Below are 14,178 nucleotides of genomic sequence, written 5' to 3'. Positions count from 1 at the left end.
ATTTGTTGTTTTGATTGCTTCATTCAAGTAAGAACTTAGAGGCAATGAGGCGCACGCCTTAGTGTCTTGCTTACTGAAACGCAACCTAAGTGTCGTGAAGCGCATACCCTGAGCTTTCTTGAGCTTCAGGGCTTAAGCGCACCTTAAATGAGACTTTGACAATACCAGCCATCAGTTGTCAGACATGTTCTCGGATGCTCGACAAAATGACCAAAGGCCTGGCTGGATTTGGAAAGATTACTGGAAGGAGCTTATTTGGTACTAGGACTCTAAGGATTTTAAACGAAAGATCCGCCAGCCAAAGGCCGCTTGAAATTATAGTGGTGGCTCGTTGCATATTTGTGGTTCAGTGTCCATCGGGACTGCTATGAGAAAATTTGTTTAAAGACCTTAATCTCTTTATTCATTTGTAAGAAGCTTCTCTCAAGAGACCAGTGACTCGTGATGAGATGCGGAAGAAGACACACATAAAAACCAAGAGTAGAAAAGAAGTTTAGGTCGCGCCACAAACTAAGATACGTATGTAACCTTACAATTTTTTTATACTGTTTGTTTATATACTAAATTTCACTTTAAATATAAAATCGGTATGAACAAGCATCAAAAGAGATCATGAGGAGTCAGCTGACCGATGAACATGGCAATCCAATGATACCCTTGGAGGAAGAAATTCCCCCCTTTTCGCTTACAGCCTTTTCTCCGAGCATAACTTTTATTGCCTCAAATATGGATTGCAAAGTATAGGGACTTCCACCATCGTTACCCAAATGAGCAGCTTGAGGAAATGCGGCAGATGCTTCAAGAACTTACGAGGAATTTTGCCGAGGAAGATACAAAAATGATGGAGGATCAGCGGGTTAGGACCACACTTGAGTCACATGTGTACAACTCTAAAAAGGTTATCGAACAACTCAAGGCTCAAGTGAATAACTTAATCGGATAGCCCCGTTCTTCGGCACAATGCCCTGTGCATGCAAAGACGTATCCAGAATTTAAATTTATGGGTTCAAACTTTAAAATTTTTAGTATTGGACCCATCATATTTATAAAGTTATAGGTTTATAACTACTATTTATTATAATTTTATCGAATTTTTATACATAAATTTATGCTCCATATCGAAAGTTAAGGGTTTAATTGAGCCCCTATGTATAGTTGTATATCCGCCACTACGTGCGTGGTGATGGAGAGAAAGAGGAAGAGTTTTAGGTACCAATGATCGTTTTAGTTGGATGTTGAATTTGAATGTTAGATGCTTGTTTTAATTTGAAGTTTGGTTAGATTCATTTCATGTGTTTTAGTTGGATGTTGAATTTTAAATATTGCATGCTTGTTTTGAATGCTTTTGAAGTTTGATTGGATTTTGTTTATGTTTGATTTGATAATTTTGAAGTTTGGATTAATTTGAAGTTCTAGTGTTGTTGAACTAGTACATTTTGTGGTTGGATTGTTGTATCTATTAGGCAACTACCGAATTTTCTATTTGATAGGTGATATACAGCTAAAAATAGGTATTGCCTGTAAAAAATATACCAAACACCGAGGGGCTTACCTACAAATTTTCTCGGAAAGATCAATCTATTTTCAACCAGATTTGCATTTTACCATTACAATCTGTCGGTAACTTCAAAGGGTTATTTTATATTTTATTTTGCATACTAAAGAACGTCTCTCGATATATAGAAAAGTTCAATAAAATATTTAAATTTTCCGAGAGTTCCCATCGGTAATATTAAATGATTATTTTTAATACGTTTACTTGATCGACGAAAATCTCCCGGTATAAATATTATTAGTATTATATTGTTTAATAATATACACAAAGAGAACCCGTCGGTATATAAAATCTTCTGAGCGTATTGTGTCAGATATCTAAAGGATGGCGGTCCATTGTTAGTCATCGAGAGAATATTTTTGTTGCTTTTAACTAGGAGCAATTTATCAACAGAGCATGTACCAACGATCTCCTGTTGGTTAAGCCGTGTTACCAAGGGACGTCCCTTGGTAATCCACATCGGTAAAAGAGGGAGTTTTAGTAGTGGATCAGAAGTCTACAACGCGCGGGGAATTCATCTCTTGTTTACTGTGTTACTGCATTTTAAATTCTCTTCATTCTTGTATTTGGCACTTCTAGATAGAGTATTTTGGCTTTTTATGTTTCCTATTGCTAAATTATTACAACAGGATATTTAACCTTCAATTTCGTAAGACGAGTTGATATAGTTGTTGCGATGTGAAGCAAATGAAGTGATATTGGCTTACATGCTTGTAATCCTTGCTTTTACAACCTTCTGATGTTGATTAATGCTTCAAAGTAACAGCTTATTTAGTTCCTAGTTTTTAGCATCTGTAAATTTAGTACTTGTTCAGTTAATTAGCATGATAATTTAGTTTGATGATAATGGTAGAAGTAGTGGGAGCATTTTATACACTTTGTTTATTAGTTGCTTATTTTAGCTTAAGTAAGTTGGTTGTAAGCCTATTTAAAAGGCCTCTACTGTAGCTTTTCTTATGCAATTTGACAGACTTCAAAATACTCTCTCTCAACTTTGCTTCTTTGTGTTTAATTTCCAACAATATTTTTGGCATCAGATCCAGGTTCATTGAGAGGCAACAATAATCAAATAAAAAGTTGGGGTGAAGCCTAAGAGAAAAAAAGTAAGGAGCACAAAATTTAGAGGAAGCTATGGCAAGCAACGATACAAATTCTTCATCTCAGCCCCTGATTCCAATATTTAAAGGGGAAAAATATCATCTTTGGAGTCTCAAAATAAAGACAATATTCACGTCCCAGGAGCTATGGGATTTGGTGGAGAACGGGTATGTTGAGCCAAATTCGACACCGGCTCAACCCGACCAACAGCTACTGAGACTCGCAAGAAAGATGCAAGGGCACTATTTTTCATCCATATGGCACTGGATGATGAAATTTCTCCCGAATTGCAACAGAAACAACCTCCAATCAAGCATGGGAGATTCTAAAGCAAGAATATGGGTGACAAGAAGGTAATTACTATGCAACTTTAGCCATGAAAGACAAAGAGTCTGTGCAGGAATTTATGTCTAGAGTTTCTGGAATTGTTAATCATATGAAAACATATGGTGAAAGTGTTAACAATGAAAGTGTTGTAAGTAAAGAGTTGAGAAGTTTAACAAAAAGCTTTGACCATGTCGTTGATGCAATAGAAGAATCTAAGGACCTATCTACTTACAGTTTTGATGAACTAATGAGTTCATTGTTAGCCCATAAAGTTCGGATCAGTAGGTCCTATGAAAAGGTGGACGAGAAAGCTTTTCAGGTGGAGGGGTAGCCTCTTTACAAGGTAAAATCAGTAATTTCTGGTGGCCAAGGCAGAGGAAGAGGTGGCTATCATGGTCTAGGTCGTGGAAAAGACAGAGGAAGAGGTCAATTTGGCAATTAACGTCAAAACAAAAATAACATTCAATGTCGATATCGCAAGAAGTTGGGCCACATAGAAGCTAATTGTTGGACCAAGCAGAGGGATGAAGAAAATCAAGCAAATTTCACAGAGCAAAAGCAAGTAAATTTCATAGAGGAAGTTGAAGAGGGGAGTAAGTTATTCATGACCCAATCTCCTATCAATCATGGCCTTAATGGAGTGTAGTTCATGGACAGTGGTGCATCAAACCATTTGTCTGGAATGAGGTCACTGTTTAAAAAACTTGATGAGTCCCAAAAAGGTGAAGTCCGACTTGGAGACAATAAGCCGATGAAGGATGAAGGGAAAGATATAATTTCCATAAAAATTATGGTAATGTAAAGCTTCTACATGATGTGCAATATGTTCCTAATTTAGCCCATAATCTGTTAAGTGTTGGCCAATTGATGAGTGGTGGTTACTCTCTTCTATTTGATGATGATTGTTGCACTGTTTATGATAAGAACTCAAGGCAAAATATTATCAATATTTCTATGACACAAAATAAACTGTTTCCTTTAGATATATCTGGTGTAAAAAATTACGGTTTAGTTGCTAAAACTAGAGGCGCTAATTTATGGAATTTATGGTATGGCCATCTGAATGTTAAAGGGCTGAAATTGTTGAGCCAAAAAAATATGGTTGTTGGTGTTGCCTAAAATTGATGGTCTTGATTTTTGTGAAGGGTGTGTCTGCGGTAAGCAAAGTAGAAACTCATTTCCTATAAACAAGGTTTGGAGGGCTTCCAGTTGTCTTGAATTGGTGCACGCTGCTGTTTGTGGTCCAATGAGTATTCAATCCTTAGGTGGAAGTCGATATTTTTTGTTTTTCACTGATGATTATAGTCGAGTGAGTTGGGTTTATTTGTTGAAATTCAAATCTGAAACTTTTGAGAATTTCAGGAAATTCAAGGCGTTTGTATAGAAGCAAAGTGGGTGTTCTATAAAGGCTCTTCGTTCAGATAGAGGTGGTGAATTTTTATCTAAAGAATTTGATAATTTTTGTGAGAAAAACAGTATTTACAGGGAATTGACTGAACCACACACACCAGAGAAAAATGGAGTGGTCGAGCGAAAAAATCGAACGGTGGTGGAAATGGCCCGAAGCATGATGAAAGAAACAGAACTTCTAAAGAAGTTTTGGGCAGAAGCAGTAGCAACATCAGTGTATCTTCTCAATATCTCACCGACGAAGGCAGTCATGAATCGAACCCCATATAAAGATTGGAAGGGTGCAGGAAGCCACGGGTAAGCCATCTAAAAGTTTTTGGTTGTTTAGCTTATGCCTTGGATACTTCTCCATCTCATCGCGAACTTGATGTGAAATAAGAAAAATGCATTTTGTGGGTTATAGTCCTCAATCCAAAGCATATAAGCTGTATAACCCGATGACTGGCAAAGTTATTATAAGCAGGGATGTTAGGCTCAACGAGGCAGAAATTTGGGCTTGGAATGTTAGCAATACTACAACACCTGCAAATTATGTAGTTCTTGAAAATGCACATGAAATACTTGTAGCTGAACCTTCAGCACCAGTAACGTCTGAAACACTTGGAGAGTCTTCAGAAGAGCCAATTCCAGCAGATCCAATTCCTCCAAGAAGATCAACCAGGGACAAAAGACCAAATCCCAGATATTCTAATGACATTTATACTTGTCAATTTGCTTTTATTGTTTCAGATCCTATACAATATGGAGAAGCAGCTGAAAAAGCAGAGTGGCAACAGTCAATGGTGGAAGAGATGAATGTTGTCGAAAAGAATAAAACGTGGGAGTTGGTCAACTTACCAAAGGGAAAGAATCTTATTGGCCTGAAATGAGTGTTCGCACGAAGTACCATGCTGATGGAACTATTCAGAAGCACAAAGCTCGGCTAGTTGCAAAAGGATATGCACACCAGCAAGGAGTTGATTTTGATGAAACATTCTCTCCCGTAGCGCGCTTTGAAATGGTAAGAACTCTCTTAGCTCTTGCTGCTCAACTCTCTTGGCCAGTTTACCAATTTGATGTCAAGTCTACCTTCTTAAATGGAGAATTAGAAGAAGAAGTTTATGTTGCTCAACCTGAAAGTTTTATTGTAACTGGATATGAAACTAAGTGTGCAGGTTGAAAAAATCTTTATATGGCCTAAAGCAAGCGCTGTGAGCATGGTATAGCAATATCGACTCTTATTTCAGGGAGAATGGATTTGAAAGAAGCAAAAATGATCCAACTCTCTATGTAAAGAAGCGAGGTAAAACTGATTTCTTGGTGGTGTGACTTTATGTAGATGATTTATATGGGCTCTTGTGAATCACTTATTGCTAACTCTAAGTCTTTCATGATGAAAAAGTTTGAAATGACAGACTTGGGGTTGTTGCACTATTTCTTGGTCTTGAGATTAAACAAAGTTTAGATGGAATTTTTGTCTCGCAAAGAAAATATGCAACTGATCTTCTTAAGAGATTCAATAAGTTGGGTTGTAAGATAGCTTCTACACATATGAATGTGAATGAGAAGCTCATATCAAATGATGGTACAGGTTTGACGGATGCTCGATGCTTTAGAAACATAGTTGGTGGTCTATTTTATTTATCGCACACATGACCTGACATGGCATTTTCTGTTTGTGTGGTTTCCAGATTCATGCATAACCCAACAAAGCATCATTTTGGGGCAGTAAGGCGGATTTTTTACAATATGTTGTCGGAACTGTTGATTTTGGAATTTGGTACTCTAATGTGTCAGATTTTAAATTGTTTGGTTTCAAGATAGTGATTGGGCAGGTTGTCAGGATGATAGAAAAAGTACCTCTGCATATGCATTCTCTCTTGGTTCAGGTGTTATATCTTGGAGCTCAATGAAGCAAGAAATTGTGACCTTGTCATCTTCTGAAGAAGAATATGTTGCTGCTACTGCATCAGCTTGTCAAGCGGTTTGGCTAAAGAGGTTACTTGCTTTCAAGAGCAAGCTACAACAACTGAAATTTTGTGTGACAATAAAGCTGCTATTATGATGACAAAGAATCCGGCATTTCACAGCAGAACAAAGCATATCGACATTCAGTACCATTTTAATCCGAAATTTGGTAGCAACTGGAAGTATTCTGCTGAAGAATTGCAGCACAAATGAACAAGTTGCTGATATTCTAACCAAAGCACTTCCGTTGGCAAGTATGAGTATTTCGGATCACAAATGGGAGTGACAAGCTTTGAAGCAAGGGGGTGTGTTGATTAATGCTTCAAAGTGACAACTTATTTAGTTCCTAGTTTTTAACATCTGTAAAGTTTGTACTTGTTCAGTTAATTAGCATGATCATTTAGTTGGATGATAATGGTAGAAGTAGTGGGAGCATTTTATCCACTTTGTTTAAAAGTTGCTTATTTTTAGCTTAAGTCATTTGGTTGTAAGCCTATTTAAAAGGCCTCTACTGTATCTTTTCTTATGCAATTTGACAGACTTCAAAATACTCTCTCTCTCAACTTTGCTTCTTTTTGTTTAATTCCCAACAATATTTTTGGCATCAGATCCAGGTTCATTGAGAGGCATCCATAATCAAATAAAAAGTTTGAGGTGAAGCCTAAGAGAAAAAAAGTAAGGAACACAAAATTTAGAGGAAGTTATGGCAAGCAACGATACAAGTTCTTCATGTCAGCCCCTGATTCCAATATTTTAAGGGGAAAAATATCTTCTTTGGAGTCTCAAATTAAAGATAATATTCAAGTCCCAGGAGCTATGGGATATGGTGGAGAACGGGTATGTTGAGCCAAATCCGGCACCAGCTCAACCCGACCAACAACTACGGGAGACTTGCAAGAAAGATGCAAGGGAAATATTTTTCATCTAATCGGCACTGGATGATGAAATTTTCCCCCAAATTGCAACAGAAACAACTTCCAATCAAGCATGGGAGACTCTAAAGCAAGAATATTTGGGCGACAAGAAGGTAATTACTATGAAATTACAAACACTTAGTCGTGAATTTGAAACTTTAGCCATGAAAGACAAAGAGTTTGTGCAGGAATTTATATCTAGAGTTTCTGGAATTGTTAATCATATGAAAACATATGGTGAAAGTGTTAACAATGAAACTATCATGAGTAAAGTGTTGAGAAGTTTAATAAAAAGCTTTGACCATATCGTTGATGCAATAGAAGAATCTAAGGACCTATCTGCTTACACTTTTGATGAACTAATGAGTTCATTGTTAGCCCATGAAGTTCGGATCAGTAGGTCCTATGAAAAGGTGGACGAGAATGCTTTTCAGGTGAAGGGGGAGCCTCTTTACAAGGTAAAATCAGAATTTTTTGGTGGCCAAGGCAGAGGAAGAGGTGGCTATCATGGTGTAGGTCGTGGAAAAGATAGAGGAAGAGGTCAATTTGGCGATTAACGTCAAAATAAAAATAACATTCAATGTTGATAGTGCAAGAAGTTGGGCCACATAGAAGCTAATTATTGGACCAAGTAGAGGGATGAAGAAAAGCAGCAGATTTCACATAGCAAAAGCAAGTAAATTTCATAGAGGAAGTTGAAGAGGGAAGTAAGTTATTCATGACCCAATCTCCTATCAATCATGGCCTTAATGGAGTGTAGTTCATAGACAGTGGTGCATCAAACCATTTGTCTGGAATGAGGTCACTGTTTAAAAAACTTGATGAGTCCCAAAAAGGTGAAGTCCGACTTGGAGACAACAAGCCGATGAAGGTTGAAGGGAAAGGTATAATTTCCATCAAAACCAAAGATGGTAATGTAAAGCTTCTACATGATGTGCAATATGTTCCTAATTTAGCCCATAATCTGTTAAGTGTTGGCCAATTGATGAGTGGTGGTTACTCTCTTCTGTTTGATGATGATTGTTGCACTGTTTATGATAAGAACTCAAGGCAATATATTATCAATATTTCTATGACACAAAATAAACTGTTTCCTTTAGGTATATCTGGTGTGAAAAATTGCGCTTTAGTTGCTAAAACTAGTGGCGCTAATTTATGGCATTTACGGTATGGCCATCTGAATGTTAAAGGGATGAAATTGTTGAGCCAAAAAAATATAGTTGTTGGGTTGCCTAAAATTGATGGTCTTGATTTTTGTGAAGGGTGTGTCTGCGGTAAGCAAAGTAGAAACTCATTTCCTATAAACAAGGCTTGGACGGCTTCCAGTAGTCTTGAATTGGTGCACACTCATGTTTGTGGTCCAATGAGTATTGAATCCTTAGGTGGAAGTCGATATTTTTTGTTGTTCACTGATGATTATAGTCGAATGAGTTGGGTAAATTTCTTGAAATTCAAATCTGAAAACATTTGAGAATTTCAGGAAATTCAAGGCGTCTGTAGAGAAGCAAAGTGGGTGTTCTATAAACAGTAGCAAAGAAGTTTTAGGCAGAAGCAGTAGCAACATCAGTGTATCTTCTCAATATTGCACCGACAAAGGCAGTCATGAATCGAACCCCATATAAAGATTGGAAGGGGTAGGAAGCCACGGGTAAGCCATCTAAAAGTTTTTGCTTGTTTAGCTTATGCTTTGGATACTTCTCCATCTTGTCGCAAACTTGATGTGTCCTCAATCCAAAGCATATAAGCTGTATAACCCGATGAGCGGCAAAGTTATTATAAGCAGGGATGTTAGGCTCAACGAGGCAGAAATTTGGGCTTGGAATGTTAGCAATACTACAACACCTGCAAATTCTGTAGTTCTTGAAAATGCACCTGAAATACTTGTAGCTGAACCTTCAGCACCAGTAATGTCTGAAACACTTGGAGAGTCTTCAGAGGAGCCAATTCCAGCAGATCCAATTCCTCTAAGAAGATCAACCAGGGACAAAAGACCAAATCGCAAATATTCTAATGACATTTATACTTGTCAATTTGCTTTTATTTTTTCAGATCCTATACACTATGGAGAAGCAACTGAAAAAGAAGAGTGGCAACAGTCAATGGTGGAAGAGATGAATGTTGTCGAAAAGAATAAAACGTGGGAGTTGGTCAACTTACCAAAGGGAAAGAATCTTATTGGCCTGAAATGAGTGTTCGCACGAAGTACCATGCTGATGGAACTATTCAGAAGCACAAAGCTCGGCTAGTTGCAAAAGGATATGCACACCAGCAAGGAGTTGATTTTGATGAAACATTCTCTCCCGTAGCGCGCTTTGAAATGGTAAGAACTCTCTTAGCTCTTGCTGCTCAACTCTCTTGGCCAGTTTACCAATTTGATGTCAAGTCTACCTTCTTAAATGGAGAATTATAAGAAGAAGTTTATGTTGCTCAACCTGAAAGTTTTATTGTAACTGGACATGAAAGTAAAGTGTGCAGGTTGAAAAAAGCTTTATATGGCCTAAAGCAAGCGCTGTGAGCATGGTATAGCAATATCGACTCTTATTTCCAGGAGAATGGATTTGAAAGAAGCAAAAATGATCCTACTCTCTATGTAAAGAAGCAAGGTAAAACTGATTTCTTGGTGGTGTGACTTTATGTAGATGATGATTTATATGGGCTCTTGTGAATCACTTATTGCTAACTTTAAGTCTTTCATGATGAAAAGTTTGAAATGACAGACTTGGGGTTGTTGCACTATTTCTTGGTCTTGAGATTAAACAAAGTTTAGATGGAATTTTTGTCTCGCAAAGAAAATATGCAACTGATCTTCTTAAGAGATTCAATAAGTTGGGTTGTAAGATAGCTTCTACACATATGAATGTGAATGAGAAGCTCATATCAAATGATGGTACAGGTTTGACGGATGCTCGATGCTTTAGAAACATAGTTGGTGGTCTATTTTATTTATCGCACCCATAACCTCACATGGCATTTTCTGTTTGTGTGGTTTCCAGATTCATGCATAACCCAACAAAGCATCATTTTGGGGCAGTAAGGCGGATTTTTTACAATATGTTGTCGGAACTGTTGATTTTGGAATTTGGTACTCTAATGTGTCAGATTTTAAATTGTTTGGTTTCAAGATAGTGATTGGGCAGGTTGTCAGGATGATAGAAAAAGTACCTCTGCGTATGCATTCTCTCTTGGTTCAGGTGTTATATCTTGGAGCTCAATGAAGCAAGAAATTGTGACCTTGTCATCATCTGAAGAAGAATATGTTGTTGCTACTGCATCAGCTTGTCAAGCGGTTTGGCTAAAGAGGTTACTTGCTGATCTATTTCAAGAGCAAGCNCAAGTTGCTGATATCTAACCAAAGCACTTCCGTTGGCAAGTATGAGTATTTCAGATCACAAATGGGAGTGACAAGCTTTGAAGCAAGGGGGTGTGTTGATTAATGCTTCAAAGTGACAACTTATTTAGTTCCTAGTTTTTAACATATGAAATTTAGTACTTGTTCAGTTAATTAGCATGATCATTTAGTTGGATGATAATGGTAGAAGTAGTGGGAGCATTTTATCCACTTTGTTTATTAGTTGCTTATTTTTAGCTTAAGTCAGTTGGTTGTAAGCCTATTTAAAAGGCCTCTACTGTAACTTTTCTTATGCAATTTGACAGACTTCAAAATACTCTCTCTCAACGTAGCTTCTTTGTGAGTAATTCCCAACATCCGATTATTTCTCACACCTTGTGGCATTGGTTGCCCTTCCTGCAAGTTATTCTGACATTGATAGGTTTACTGGACCTTGAACATGGATTTGATAGCGTTTATTACAATATATGCAAGGTGAAAGGGATGTAAAATAATAACAATACAGTCAAATCTCTTTATAACAGTTTCGTTTATTTCAGATTTTTTTGATTGTTACAGCGAAGTGCTATTATAAACATATACTATTATAACATAACATGTAAATTGGTTCCAAAAGAAATTTGACTTTTATAGTGAATAATTGTTATAGTGATAGCTGTTATATAAAGAGGCCTGTACATATATGTGAAGTTACTGAATTGCTTTTACTCAATCTTCAATTACTGTAAACGTAAAAGTATAGTAAGCAAAACCAGTGAGGCCAGCAGCCACAACAACCGCAGCTGCAACACCCAAAACCACCTTTGTGAACTTGTTCAATCTTGAATTCTTTGATGCTTTAGTTGATCCTTTTTCTTCATCAGCTGGGGGTGATTTAGTAATTTTCTTTGGCAATGTAATCTTAAGAACACCTTTCTCGAACTCTGCCTGGATTTCATCAGTTTCATAGTCCTTCCATACTGGAAATTCCCTGAAAAATCGCAATCTTTTTTTATTGACTTGTCGATCTCCAGAAACCTTCAAGCCTCCAAAACTGCTTATTTGTACCTTCAACCCTTCTTTATCCTTGAATTCTTCCATGCAAAGAAAAGAATCAATAAATAGCTTAAAAATCCCGCTGTTTATCATTATTCAACTTTTTAGGCTGGTTAAAATGTCACGGATATTTCAGCTTTTACATTTTGAAAAAAAGCAAACATAGTTTATAAGTATAAATCATGTTATGCTTTGATTTATAAGTATAAATCATGTTATGTATGCTGAAAGCTGGAAAACTTCGAGACGTGAATCAAAAAATGAGTTGGATAGATTATCAAATATCTATCCTAATTTATGTGGCACTATTCAGATTTCGAGAGTCAAATAATTTATGCTTTGATTGTAGTTTTTCATGTCTTTTAAATATTTTAAATTGTTAATTATTGTGACTTACAGTATTTCTTATGTAATTTTCAAATATATAAAGTTTATTTTTAAAAAAAAAAAATTTATGTCAAAATTATTCATGGCCAAAATTAAAAAATTAGACTCTTGAAATTTGAACGGTGTCACATATTGGGATGGATGGAGTAATTCTTAAGTAAAGAATGACTTATGTACGCCATTTTACATTGAGAATATTGAATGTTGATAAATGTTTTTGCTGTACGTAGTATTTCTTTGTTGAAAGAAACCTGGATTACCTTCTATATAATGCTGTTATTGGTAATGTAGAATGTGAAAAATTATATTACTCCTTCCGTCCTTTTTAGTTGGTCATGGTTACTCAAAGTAATTGATCCATAATATTTGTTATTTTAGAAAATCAAGATAGAGCTAATTATTTTTTTTCACCTTGTGTTCTTACGCTAATAAATGTATAGAGAGATTAATATAGTGAAAGAAAGAGTAGTATCAAAGAATAATTCTGTTAATTAATATATTCTTAAGGAGCGTGTAGAATACAAACATGACGAGTAAAAAGATTGGAGGGAGCATTCCTTACCAGCTGGGAGATGAACTAAGAGAACGTCATGTCTTTGTTCACGTAGCCACTCGTACGATGGTTCAAAACGGTCTTCAGATGCTCCTACTTTGGCTTCCATTAATTAATTAATGGGAATATTACTCGCTCTCTTGAATTTTAAGTGAATTCTTTCAGATTAAGAGCTGCAAGATGTTTCTCTATATATAGGAGAATATCAAAGAATATCAACTAATTTAGAGCTCTCTTATGGGAAGAGAAAGATTCCTTTTTGGTCATAGAGGTTGTTGTTTCAAGTTGCTTTCTGGTTAACTACCTTTTGAGAGCACATGGTGAAGTCCATTGTGTAGGGCAATGAGAAATTCCATGTTTGCTTCATATGCTAGCTAGTCAGTTGGGTGTTTAATAAATCAGGTAGAAGTAGTGAGACAAAATGTGATGCAACGACATGGGTTAATACGTATATACCCATAGAATGGGGAAAAAAAAAAACTTCGACATAAGATACAACATTATGCATATATAGCTACGAAAATCTTAGTTATTGATTTTAAAAATCGTGGCTAGTATCTAACAATAGCGACAAAAATTTAAATTCCATGGTTATTTACAAATTTATAAAACTTCTTAGCGACAAAAATTAAATTGGCAAAGGCAATTCCTCATTTCTTTTTTAATTGCTAACAATCGTAGCAATAATTACCTGAATAGTTGCAAATTTATTACTACAATAAAATTTCGTAGAAAAATAATTTTTTGCCACATGATAAAAGTTACTCTAGCAATAATAATCTTATAGCCATAATAAATTATATGAAGCAAAAAGTAGTAGCTAAATACGTATTTTTTCTTCAAGTTATCAAAAACTAGTGACAATAGTTAAATGATATAGCCATGAAGTTATTGCTATAACAAAATTTCATAGCTAATATTATTTTTAACTACGAGTTAAAACTTAGTGTAACAATAGGACATTTTAGCCACAACAAGTTATTTAAAAAAAATATTATAGCTAAACAAATTGTTTACCCTTAAAAGGGATAATAATTGAATTTATACGCGGTTTTAAGGAAATGTTTGATTCAACACTAATAATCAAGAATGTTAGATAAACGAGTTAAAGACAAAAGGAATAATCAAACCAATAGTGACATTAATGCTGGGCTCGGAGAGTGTTGTCTTATCGGGCTTGGTGGCTAGCACTCCATTCGAGCTTCGATACAAGAAGTTCTTAGCTTCGATTCTGATCCTATATAGTCACATCCTTTCTTCGTTTGACCCACCGGGAAATCGGGGTATGCGTTAGCCCCGTTTTCACCCGTATATAGATAGTCCCCTCATTTCCTAGAGAGTAGGTTTGCCGAAATGATGGAAAATGATAGATGAACCCCGGTTCCTTCCTTTGCACGTTATAACCGAGATGACGGATAAGCTGAAACGTCCCATCAATCGCATTCTAACTTCGGACATGTATCAATCATCGATCGGTCGCCTTTGAATGTGAAGCATCGCGCATTGATTACATTTTCCCCTATAAAAGCTTTGACCTTTTATACTTCTTTCACTTTCTGATCGTAGCTTTTACCTTTGAATTTTCTAGCGGCATTGAACTTTT

At 36.2% G+C, this 14,178-nt stretch overlaps 1 protein-coding gene across 1 annotated transcript; it reads right to left on the bottom strand.

Moving 5' to 3' along the window:
* Window positions 11,113-12,819, bottom strand: LOC109241846 (18.1 kDa class I heat shock protein-like). The gene is made up of 2 exons (XM_019408667.1): window positions 12,585-12,819; window positions 11,113-11,673 (listed from the first exon to the last, which is right to left on the bottom strand). The coding sequence occupies exons 1-2, from the start codon at window positions 12,682-12,684 to the stop codon at window positions 11,309-11,311; spliced, it is 465 nt and encodes a 154-aa protein (XP_019264212.1). The 5' UTR covers window positions 12,685-12,819; the 3' UTR covers window positions 11,113-11,308.

This window comes from Nicotiana attenuata, chromosome 1 (assembly GCF_001879085.1).
Source record: "Nicotiana attenuata strain UT chromosome 1, NIATTr2, whole genome shotgun sequence".
Lineage (NCBI taxonomy): Eukaryota > Viridiplantae > Streptophyta > Magnoliopsida > Solanales > Solanaceae > Nicotiana > Nicotiana attenuata.
This window is presented reverse-complemented; position numbering and strand designations above follow the sequence as displayed.